The sequence below is a fragment of the Oncorhynchus gorbuscha genome, linkage group LG11 (assembly GCF_021184085.1).
Source record: "Oncorhynchus gorbuscha isolate QuinsamMale2020 ecotype Even-year linkage group LG11, OgorEven_v1.0, whole genome shotgun sequence".
In the NCBI taxonomy this organism is placed as follows: Eukaryota; Metazoa; Chordata; class Actinopteri; order Salmoniformes; family Salmonidae; genus Oncorhynchus; species Oncorhynchus gorbuscha.
The window spans coordinates 21,226,024-21,238,543 of NC_060183.1; the positions used below are offsets into that span (position 1 = coordinate 21,226,024).

A 12,520-nucleotide genomic window follows, 5' to 3' on the forward strand; every position below is an offset into this window, starting at 1 on the left:
CATAGTTTATGAACCTGGGCATGTGTTGGAGATACTGGTAGGGACTCTTGTAAAAAGAAGACAAGACAATCGAAGACCAAATATAAAATAATTAGCCAGTTTATTTGAATAAATAGTAGGCTATTTTAAATGATTGCCAATTTGTTGGAATATTTAAATGTAAGGTGCGTTTTCCAGAAGTCGATAGACTTATTGGTATAGGAACTTTAGTCAATTGTACTTAGCTCGAGTGAGAAAAAAAGCATCGGTAGGTGTACGAAATGTTTCAGTTTGTGCATTTATCTCACAATCCGTAAAGGCGCTTTCAATTCACTGGACGTGAAACAGGGGCACGGTGAACCTATGACATTGCACATACACTGAGACTGGGGCTGCAAATGGGCGGCATAGGTGGCAATCTTTACCTCAGTATGTTGAATGGGACTGATACGCAAACTTTCGGAAAAGACACCGATATCAACAATCACCTTCAACGCAGCAAGAATTCCGTGGATTTTAAAATGGGAATTCAGGACACCAGATTATATTACCAAGACTCAATTCAAAACGGACAGGACGGATCGGCACTGCCGTACCACGCAGACCAAACTGTGGCCGGATTCGGAGCGCAACCCGGGAGGTTTTACTCACCAACTCCCCACAATAGCTGCCATTTCAGCAGTGTCAGGTCGCCGACTAGAAACGGAACGGGACAGACTTATTTACCAACGGGGAGCGAAGGTTTATCGACAACTAGCAAAGAAGTTTACCCTGCCTCTGCGGAGAGTTATCCCGCACCCGTTCAACATGGGTACTATCGCGCGCCACTCTACCCATTACCTGGGCTACAGGTGTGCGGAAAGACGCAGGCTCTCCTCAACAACTATCCTCTGTGGGCGAAGTTCCACAAATACCAAACCGAAATGATCATAACGAAACAGGGGCGGTGAGTAGAAATGCAAATTCCGTCAGAGGGAAACTTATTGCCTATTTATAAACCTACATCTTATTTAGCCACAAAATGACAAAGTAGCACGATTTGTACCATAGGTATGTAGGCGCGCGCTGAACGTTGTTGACAGGTGCCAAGGACAGGTATGAGCGCTCGTGGGCAAATCATTGATGAGGGGAAAGTTCCTTTACTGCCTTGCTCTTGTTATCCTCGAAATCATTCCTAAACAAGGTATTTGCTAATGATGGCCTTATTATGAAGTTTCAATTTGTGCCAAACTGCCAAAGCCGAGTCTGTCACGCGCAAATGAATTAGGCCAATACGAATTAATCCAGACAGGGCTTGAGGGTATCGATACGCTATACAGACTAACAAAGTGCTCCAAAAATATGTATTAGATATGAAATGAGTGTTAAAAAACTCGCAGAAAATCTATAGAGCAATTTTACTAAGATGAAAACTGCATGATATTTAGGCTAAACTTCAAATAAACTAACTCCAGCATTAAGAGCTTCTCACATCATATTTTTCTAGTTTTCCTTTGCGTATTCAAATGTCATTTTACCGTTAAATCGTAATTAATTTAACTTGTGTAACTAATCATGAAAATAATAGGCCAAGCAATCCAAGTTCTCATGCGTCGGTTTGAGTCCAATGTGTTATGATGACAAGCATAAATACTAACCACAATATCAGAGAAGTATTGTTTGCTGGAAAACATAATGACACTTCAGCCTGACCTCCTGAAGTGCGTGCAGAGGGTATCACGACGGTGGAATAAACCACTGGCTCCCAACCCACCCAGCAACGAACACAAGGGGAAGACATTGCTGGAGGCACTGTCGCATAGGTCATCGAGCATTAAGATCCAGTCATGTCGATGATGATTAATTTACTAATATGCGACACATCCATCTGACATAAGGTTTCAGGCCATCGGTTTCTCGTGATTCTGATCTGTCAAAAGACCAAGTGCGCTGTCATATAATAGGACATTGGTATTTTAAATGAATTACATGCTTGCCCTTCTAGTTACCACTGTATTTACTACCAACATGGAGCTTTTAAAATGATATAAATACATCATTTGGATGAATATTTTTAAGATACAAACAATTGTGTCATAAATGTGTTATTAGGCTACCTGTGTTTGTCGTAGAAATGTGATTATTCTAAAATATATGAACATCAATCACAACAGCGTGCACAAAACAGCATTGATCAATGAAAAGTCTACTATTTTTTTTAATTAACATGTACAGTATTTTCATAGGCTACTTTTCATATTCACATGTTGTATACCCAGAATTTGTCCAGTTACTTATGTTCACCCTTTATAGGCTAAACTGTGTCACTGTGTCATCTCTCGCTCTTTCTTAAAAATGAAATGAACATCTATGAGAGTCAAAAATTCCACTTCTTTCCAGTCTGTCCATTACATTGTATTCTCTTGTCACCGAGAAAGTTCTGCTGCAGAGAGCTCTTCAAGTATAAGCGAATTCTAAGACCTGGCCTTAGGACTACAGCTGCGCATCTTATGTATGCATTTGTGAATTTTTGTGTGACGGTCTTGTTCGCGACTTCAAGAAATCCTGGACACTGGCGCATTTTAATCCTTGCTGTATTCTTGCACTGTCCTCTGGGACTTTGGAAATGTATGGCCATGTATCAAAAATTCATTTAGGGCCAAATGAATTATTTGTGGGGCAGGCAGTGTGTGTGTGTGTGTGTGTGTGTGTGTGTGTGTGTGTGTGTGTGTGTGTGTGTGTGTGTGTGTGTGTGTGTGTGTGTGTGTGTGTGTGTGTGTGTGTGTGTGTGTGTGTGTGTGTGTGTGTGTGTGTGTGTGTGTGTGTGTGTGTGTGTGTGTGTGTGTGTGTGTGTGTGTGTGTGTGTGTCAGTTTTTGACATAACATCTTCTGGCACATAACCCTGTGGAAAATGACAGTCTGGTCATGGTCATCCCAGCTCATGTAATTAAAGTAATTAATACATCTCTTAAAATACACATAATGCCCCCTCCCTCCTTCACACACACACACACACACACACACACACACACACACACACACACACACACACACACACACACACACACACACACACACACACACACACACACACACACACACACACACACACACACACACACACACACACACACACACACACACACACACACACACACACACACAAAGAGGCACTCATCAACATAGCACACACGATAGTAATATTTAGATTCATATTGAATTGAAATACTGCATGTTATAAACAAAAACTCTTCTCATGATGGAATTTTCCACTGCTAGTGAAAGAAAAGTCTTCGAGCTCTTGGGGTACGGGATGCTCATCTGTTCCAATGGAACTTCTGTAAAGCCGAGAGAGAGAGAGAGAGAGAGAGAGAGAGAGAGAGAGAGAGAGAGAGAGAGAGAGAGAGAGAGAGAGAGAGAGAGAGAGAGAGAGAGAGAGAGAGAGAGAGAGAGAGAGAGAGAGAGAGAGAGGTGGGGGGGGTGAATTGCAGACCGAGCACCAGCCAGGCTTCAGATGGCCATACACAGAACAGTGGTGCAACGCACCTTTGATGTTCAAGCTTGGAAGGCAAGGTGTGTTTTTTTTCCTTCTTCACCCTCACCTCTTCTCGGATACAGTAAGAGTACAGCGAGTGAGGATCCCATTCCCTCAGAAGAACAAGTCTGGCCTTTGAAATGTGCAGCAATCCCTATGCCTGTGCCAGGGGCCCTAGTTCTCCTGTTCTTTTCAAGTTTTCCTCTAAGACAAGACCAATTCGTTTAACATTGGCTTGGCCCATCCATCTCCTCCACCACTGAATCTCTGTTTGACTCATGGCAGTGGCAACAGTAACCTCAATGAAACCTTATCTGTTGATGAGAGGTTTGTATATTTTGATAGTGGTCTGCCGTGCACCATTTTTGCTGATAGCAACATGACTAAGGAGACGATGTCAGATGATGGTTATACGTGATTCGAATTTGACCAGGACATGCATTTTTTTCATAGCGACAACTGCGTTCAGCCATTGTTAACGTTTCAGAAACATCTCTTGTAAAAGAAGGCATCTTGTGGAGAACAAGACAACCATTATGTTGTTGTGTGCCTTCTGGATTTTTACATTGTTTAAATCTTTAATGTTCTCTAATTCGATTCTGTTTCGAACTGTTATTGGTCTTTAGCATGATGTGTTCTTAGAAGGATTCAGTGCGTTCTTACAGTGTAGACAGCCTCCTTCAGAGGAAGAGTTTTGAGCTAACTTGAGACACAGGAATCACGGTTACCTGCTCAGAGTCTGTTTCTGGTTCATTGAATCTTGTTCATGTTGTGAGAAACACATCAAGGGTATATTTCTCACTTAATATGTTACAAAAAACATTTCAACGTTAAAAAATATATATATATTTAGGATCAATCAATCACAATTAAACCATTGAGTTAGAACTGTTTATTACCCATGTATAAACTATCTAGAAACGAATAATGAACATGTCGGAAGTAGAGTATGAGGGTGAAGGATGAAGTAGAGTTTGTTTGTTGATTGTTTTTAAGCATCTTTGGTCCTATAAAAGTATTATATAAATCCATTGTTTGTATTATCATTTTTTACAGCTCCAGTACATGGAGTTGGCTTTTGAAACTGTAGCAGAAAGTGTAGCGGAAAGTGTCAGAGGGCTGTTTTATTTACTGTAGCTGTCAAGAGGTGCTCCTGAAAGCTGGCATTGAATAAAAATGCACATTAGCATTTGTAGAGATAGCAATTAGTGGTTGTAAACATCAAGTGCAACCTAGTCTGTGTCTGGGTAATTAATGCATCTACTAAACAAAAATAAAAATGCAACATGCAACAATTTCAAAGATTTAACTGGGTTACAGTTCATAGAAGGAAATCAGTCAATTTAAATAAATTCATTAGGCCCTTATCTATGGATTTCACATGACTGGGCAGGACACAGCCATGGGTAGGCCCACCCCTTAGGAGCCAGGACACCCACTGGGGAGCCAGGCCCAGCCAATCAGAATTTGTTTTTCCAGACAAAAGAGCTTTATTACAAATACTCCTCAGCACCCGTACTGCCAAATTCTCTAAAATGATGTTGGAGGCGGCTCTTGGTAGAGCAATTAGCATTACATTCTCTGGCAACAGCTCTGTTGGACATTCCTGCAGTCAGCATGCCAATTGCACACTCCCTCAAAAAAGTTGTGTTTTGTGGCATTGTGTGACAAACTGCACATTTTAGATTGGTCTTTTATTGTCCCCAGCACAAAGTGCATCTGTGTAATGATCATGCTGTTTAATCAGCTTCTTGATATGGATGTATTATCTTGGCAAAGGATAAACCCCCCCCCCTCCTCCTCTCTCTCTCTCTCCCCTCTCGCTCTCTCTCTCTCGTGAAGCAGAAGTAGGACTATTTCAAGGTTTTAGTGTCTTAGGATTTTTAAATGACTTGTCATATCCTGTACAGCTGTTGGTGAGTGCATAGATAGAGGATGCAATGTCTTGCAGAAACGTCTAATGCAGACTCTTCAGAAAGAACTAACCCAAGTACTTCCTGTATGCTCTGATGTTTAGGTTCTTTACGGATGTGAAGAATATGGAGCATGTACAGCATGGTGGCGTCCACTCATAAAAACCGTCCCTCTAGGCGCACACGTCACGTTCAACATTTAGTTTTTCATTTACATTTGGTTCAGTTGTCAACTAACGTAAATTCAACGTGAAATCAACCAAACAAATCACCATGTCATTGGATTTAGGTTAAAAGTGGGGGGAGATGAAATGCCCTTATGTTGATGACTTTTTGCAAATCCAATTAGTTCTCCACGTTGATTCAACATCATTACATTTACATTTACATTTAAGTCATTTAGCAGACGCTCTTATCCAGAGCGACTTACAAATTGGTGCATTCACCTTATGACATCCAGTGGAACAGCCACTTTACAATAGTGCATCTAAATATTTTAAGGGGGAGGGGGGTGAGAAGGATTACTTTATCCTATCCTAAGTATTCCTTAAAGAGGTGGGGTTTCAGGTGTCTCCGGAAGGTGGTGATTGACTCCGCTGTCCTGGCGTCATGAGGGAGTTTGTTCCACCATTGGGGAGCCAGAGCAGCGAACAGTTTTGACTGGGCTGAGCGGGAACTGTACTTCCTCAGTGGTAGGGAGACGAGCAGGCCAGAGGTGGATGAACGCAGTGCTCTTATTTGGGTGTAGGGCCTGATCAGAGCCTGGAGGTACTGAGGTGCCGTTCCCCTCACAGCTCCGTAGGCAAGCACCATGGTCTTGTAGCGGATGCGAGCTTCAACTGGAAGCCAGTGGAGAGAGCGGAGGAGCGGGGTGACGTGAGAGAACTTGGGAAGGTTGAACACTAGACGGGCTGCGGCGTTCTGGATGAGTTGTAGGGGTTTAATGGCACAGGCAGGGAGCCCAGCCAACAGCGAGTTGCAGTAATCCAGACGGGAGATGACAAGTGCCTGGATTAGGACCTGCGCCGCTTCCTGTGTGAGGCAGGGTCGTACTCTGCGGATGTTGTAGAGCATGAACCTACAGGAACGGGCCACCGCCTTGATGTTAGTTGAGAACGACAGGGTGTTGTCCAGGATCACGCCAAGGTTCTTAGCGCTCTGGGAGGAGGACACAATGGAGTTGTCAACCGTGATGGCGAGATCATGGAACGGGCAGTCCTTCCCCGGGAGGAAGAGCAGCTCCGTCTTGCCGAAGTTCAGCTTGAGATGGTGATCCGTCATCCACACTGATATGTCTGCCAGACATGCAGAGATGCGATTCGCCACCTGGTCATCAGAAGGGGAAAGGAGAAGATTAATTGTGTGTCGTCTGCATAGCAATGATAGGAGAGACCATGTGAGGTTATGACAGAGCCAAGTGACTTGGTGTATAGCGAGAATAGGAGAGGGCCTAGAACAGAGCCCTGGGGGACACCAGTGGTGAGAGCGCGTGGTGAGGAGACAGATTCTCGCCACGCCACCTGGTAGGAGCGACCTGTCAGGTAGGACGCAATCCAAGCGTGGGCCGCGCCAGAGATGCCCAACTCGGAGAGGGTGGAGAGGAGGATCTGATGGTTCACAGTATCGAAGGCAGCCGATAGGTCTAGAAGGATGAGAGCAGAGGAGAGAGAGTTAGCTTTAGAGGTGCGGAGCGCCTCCGTGATACAGAGAAGAGCAGTCTCATCACATAGATATTTACGGTTGAAATGACGTGGCAACAACGTTGATTCAACCAGTTTTTGTCCCAGTGGGTTTGATTTGAGGTTCATGGTTGCAGCAATAATATGTTTGCATATATTCAGTGTATTTTAATTACTGTGCAGCCAATATTTGAAGTCTACTGCTTTACTGATTCATCCAATGCCAACAATATCCTGTATCATCAATCATATCTTCAATGTGTATCAAATAACATCATCTGTCTATATATTCCAATTGTTGCACCTGTACTGTTTTCTATGTACAGAGAGGTTATCTATACTGCACATTGATACAGTGGACAGAGAATAAATAGATGCCTATAAATAGTGTGAAACTCTGCTTGTGTCCAGCAGCAGCTGTAGACTGGCATGTTTTCATCAGAGTTGATCAAGTGTACTTGTGTGGTGACACAAACTGGACCTGAACTCCTGTCCTGTTGAATCAGTGGGTGCGCTCAAGCATCAAAGTCTTCTCCCTGGTGAATATCCAGTCACTCTCCAGCTTCTGCTTCACATCCTCAGGACAACCTCCTCCTTTTTCTCTCTCCTTCTTTCTCTCTCTTTCCCTCTACCCCGTTTTTCCTTGACTGTGTGCTCTCTCTTTCTCTCTACCCCATTTCAACGACAGTCCCATTTTTGTCATTGGCATTTTGTTTGTTAACTTCACCCACATTTGAAATGAGTGGCAGTCTGGCAAGTACTACAGGTACAGCTATGACTACATATGACGTAAATACGAGGATTTACTCAGAATGGACACTGCCCTGTCATACCAGACAGGTTTCGCCTACAGTCCTAGACACTAGTGCAGGAGTCACTGGACATTGAATCATGGCATGGCTAGGCCATTCTGTCGTTGTCCCATCTCAGTCAGCCTCTTTGCCCTTCAACCTCTGCCAGGGAAGTTTCCAGACCTCAGTCTGCACTCTCAATAACGAAAACCCCGAAACCTCCTCCACATGTCTGAGGCTCCGTCGTTGGTTTCCCCCTCGACAAGTTCTGATTTCTGATAAAAGGCCTCACTTTAAATAAGTCTGATAATACAAGTGAAGGAAAATGTCAACTTTCAGTGTTCTTGTTTTCTGTTAATCTCATGGCGCAGGGTTAGTGGGGTTCTGCTCATGACTCAAACAGCCTGCCGCCAGTTTCTGTTTTCACTTATATTAAATGCCCAATGCAGCTGTTTGTTTTTTTTTTTCAATATCAAATCATTTCTGTGTAACAATTAAGCGCCTTACTGTAATAGATTTCCATTAAGAAAACAACTATTTCTAAAGTATGAATTTAGCTAAGACTGTCTGAGAGTGGTCTGAGTGGGGAGGGGAAAACTGAAAATTATCTATCATTGTCAGAGAGTTTTGCAAATCTCTCTATAAATCAATTGACGCGAAAGCCGAAACTGCCGCCCATGCAAATCTGCTGATTAGAAGGACCCGTATATAGGTTGTATTTTCAACCAGCAACTATCAGGAAATCATACTGATAAAACATGTTCACACTTTTACAATGTTAGTTTAATCAGGTGTTGTACAAAATAATACAAAACACAGGAAAAACAGCATTTTGACTGCACTGGACCTTTAAACACAGACCTGGATGGAGAAGCCTGTTATTCGTTAGCAGCTAAGGAGCTGCCACAATTCTTGTATTTCACCAAGAACTGTGATTGATTGTTGCACTAGGCTGCCCATAATGCACGTAGCCAGACTGCTATCCAACAGTGTAGGGGTTTTACTGCGGAAGGAAAACATGGCATCACCTAATTAGATGTTGTACAAAGGGTATATGATGTGTGTAAGGTCTTGTGAGTTTGTGTCAATGAAATCAGTTAGCACATTATCTCCTACAGACACAGTATATGACAACCGCTTCCATCTTGTCACAGAAGCATGCAGAACAAACGCAAACACAACTTATTCTGTAACAATTGCTAGGTTTTCACCCAATTGTCAGCAGATTTTCATGTGAATATTCTCAGATCCGCATAAATAAAATATGCACATTTTCCCACCAGTGGTTTCCACCAAACTGACTTGTCACAGATGAAAACCAGTACGTGATGACGTAGTGTACACAAAATTGACATTTTCACTTAGGTTTTCGTGGACCGAATAAAAATCGAATGTTCAATGTGTTTTGATTTGCATTTTCATCTCTACACAAACGGTTGCGGTAAATAGCAAATATGCCTACTAACAGCTCGCAGGTACAGTGTGGGTATGCTGTGGGGGTAGTCTAGTCTACATGATGAGATTGTTATGGATAAGAGCGAGACCCTCGATATTTATTGGAAAGGAGCATCAAGATCACTGTGCACTTTCACCACCCTGTGTGATGTTAATCATCATGTATTTCATCTGTAAACTGCATTGTTTCCCCGAGTTGTAGTGGGAGGACCACACTACACATCATCACGTGACTCCAAGTTTACCTCGATTTGATGGTTGTTAAATCAATATTTGCTCTTAAAGGCGTTTCCTCCGCCATTTCTCCAATAACCATGTCGAACCTAAAAATGATCTGTTGGCTTTAAAAAATATATATATATCAGAGCTGTCGTGATTTATTTGTGTACGGTATGACTTTTCTCGCAAACAAACTGTGGATGGAAACGTGGTCATTGAAGAGGAAACTCTGTTTTGTATCAGCAGAGTACAGGTTGACTTGACTAAATGACTGTGGCACTGAAATCTGTGAGATACACACAACACACACACACACACACACACACACACACACACACACACACACACACACACACACACACATATACACACACACACACATACATACACCCCCCCCCCATGGTGTAGGAGTTACCCTCCAGAGTGAATGCCCTCTGTCCACACACACGCACACACACATATACACACACACACATACACCCCCAATGGTGTAGGAGTTACCCTCCAGAGTGAATGCCCTCTGTCCACACACACGCACACACACACCGTTTCCCCCCAAAACAAATATCTCTTTATACACCTCACTTGTTTTACACTGCTTAATGCTGAAACAGCTTGAGGGTGGAATAGACTGAATTTAAATGAGCTGAATTTATAGGCTCACGCCAAGTGGAAAAGGTAATGCCCCTTCTATCATACCAAGGCAGACGGGACTGTCAATGTAAAAAGATGCAGAGCATCTCTCTACCCTCAATCTCTGCTATAGTATTGTAGGACTAAATACTTTACCATGGCTTAAAGAGACCAACATTTCACCCTCTGAAAAGTCAGCGCCTGCAGTATTAATTATTCATTTTGTTGCGAAATTGCATTGTTTTTCTCGCCATAGTTTATTTTATTTGGATAGGGACACAGTACAAACGCATTGACACACTGAGCAGGTGGTCAGGTTGCATTGCTCTATGCTGTTTCTAGCTCATGCTACATTTTAAAGCCCGTCTCCAAATGGACTGCAATGGATAATAGTCATTTCCTGAGTTGGCTGGTTGGTGGCGATGAGAGTATCTGTGTAAAGGAAGTGTCTTTTTAGCACAGCTTCTAGAACTTAGAACCACCGCAAATGAATGGTCAAAGCCTTATCTGATCAAGTATCTATCCGTCACTGAAGCACACTATCTCAACGAATGTATTGTATTGGCAGCGCTGTAGCCTCAGGTACTACGGAGTGTAAAAACAACGGACCAAATGTCAAGCGTGCCACGAGGATTTAGCGCCACATACAGCAGCAACCTGCAGTATCATAATGAAGGCATATACAACCCAGTGTAAACTGATCGGTGTATATATAGTATATTTGGCAGGGCGCCTGAGGGCAAGGGGTTATATAATGTATTCGGGAGAATCCACTCCAGCAGAAAGCAATCCTGTGGTTGTGTTGTGTACGTGCTCCTGTGTGTGTGTGTGTGTGTTTGGCCAAACTTTTGCCAGCATTCCCCTACTTTATTGCCTGGGGACAGGCTGACCTTCCCGTTAACTTCACGGCCCCGGTGCTCAAAATCCGTTCACCAAAGTAAAGCTGCAGCAATCAGATGCTGCTTTCTGGTCCATCTTTTATTAACGGTCATATTAAATTTTTACCTCCACTACACTCATACCCCCCCCCCTCCACCCCACTCTGCCCCTCAGCCCTCTACCCGCACACAAAAAAAACGCACACTACACCTTCGGAAATGTACAACCAGAAGTCCCTTCTTTATCTTGGCTCGCTGTTGTTTCTGACAAAGATGCCTTAGTCGCTCTGGATAAGAGCGTCTGCTAAATGACTTAAATGTAAATGTAAATGTTATGATTGCTTCCGATTACAGTACAATGTGTAGCTAAAAGCAGATTTTGACATTGTGATGGTAGTGTTGTAAAGCTGTCAAGTCAGGAAATGTTCATTGCATTCATATATTTTTTACTTCAATTGTGTGTATATATCCACATTGGAATAATGGTAGTAAAGCAATAACACCACTCATAATACGGCTTTTATAAAGAGCAATACCGCATCATTTTTGTGTTACTTAAATTCAATCTGGCCCTATAAGAAAACGCTACAGTCTCAGTGTATTTTAATCAACTATATCTATCTACCTCTTCTCTCATCTTCTGATGACCTCTTTCTCCTCTCTTCTACTCTAGGAGGATGTTCCCCTTCCTGAGTTTCAACATCAGCGTTCTGGACCCGTCAGCCCACTACAATGTGTATGTGGACGTGGTCCTATCCGACCAGCACCACTGGAGGTACCAGGGAGGCAAGTGGGTCCAGTGTGGCAAAGCAGAGGGTAACATGCCAGGTATGATTACCTAGCGGTTGAGAACGTTTCGGCCAACGTTGGACCAGCAACCCGAAAGGTCGCTGGTTCTAATCCCTGAACAGACTAGGTGAAACATCTGCCCTTGAGCAAGGCACTTTACCCAAATTGCTATTGTAAGTCGCTTTGGATAAGAGCATCTGCTACATGACTTAAATGTAAAAATATCTTAAATATGTATTGCCATACCACACTCTCTGTCATCCATACTGTTCCAATCAATGGTACAATGGTACAATGAGTGAAACCAAAGGATCCCTCCAGAGTAGCATTGAGAGTTAGAGAATCAACGTGACCTTAACATTTATAACCATGCTTATCGATTGAATGGAACATGGATTCAGTCTTTTCCTCAGTGGCTAGTCATCCCTCTCACTCTACCCCATTCGTTTCAATTTACCCAGTGTGAGTGAAATCACCAAGAGACTCAACCTAAGGCAGCTACATTGTTTTGTGAACGATGACAATTTCAACCCGCCGTACAGCACTGCAGTCATTGAAATAGGTCAACCTGTGTCATACACTAACATGTAGTGTGGCTGTGTGGCTCCTGACTAATTACAGTGCCGTGGTAGCCGTGGTAACATTGTTGTGGTAGCTATGATTCTTTAGT

General features: G+C 43.0%; 1 protein-coding gene across 1 annotated transcript in view; it reads left to right on the forward strand.

The window, feature by feature from the left end:
• The window catches only part of LOC124048261 (T-box brain protein 1-like), an 18,685-nt gene continuing 6,165 nt past the window's right edge, over positions 1–12,520 (forward strand). Inside the window, exons 1-2 of the mRNA XM_046368865.1 lie at positions 1–925; positions 11,735–11,889. Coding sequence (XP_046224821.1) covers positions 378–925; positions 11,735–11,889 — 703 coding nt within the window. The 5' untranslated portion in view covers positions 1–377. The remainder of the gene's footprint in view (positions 926–11,734; positions 11,890–12,520) is intronic.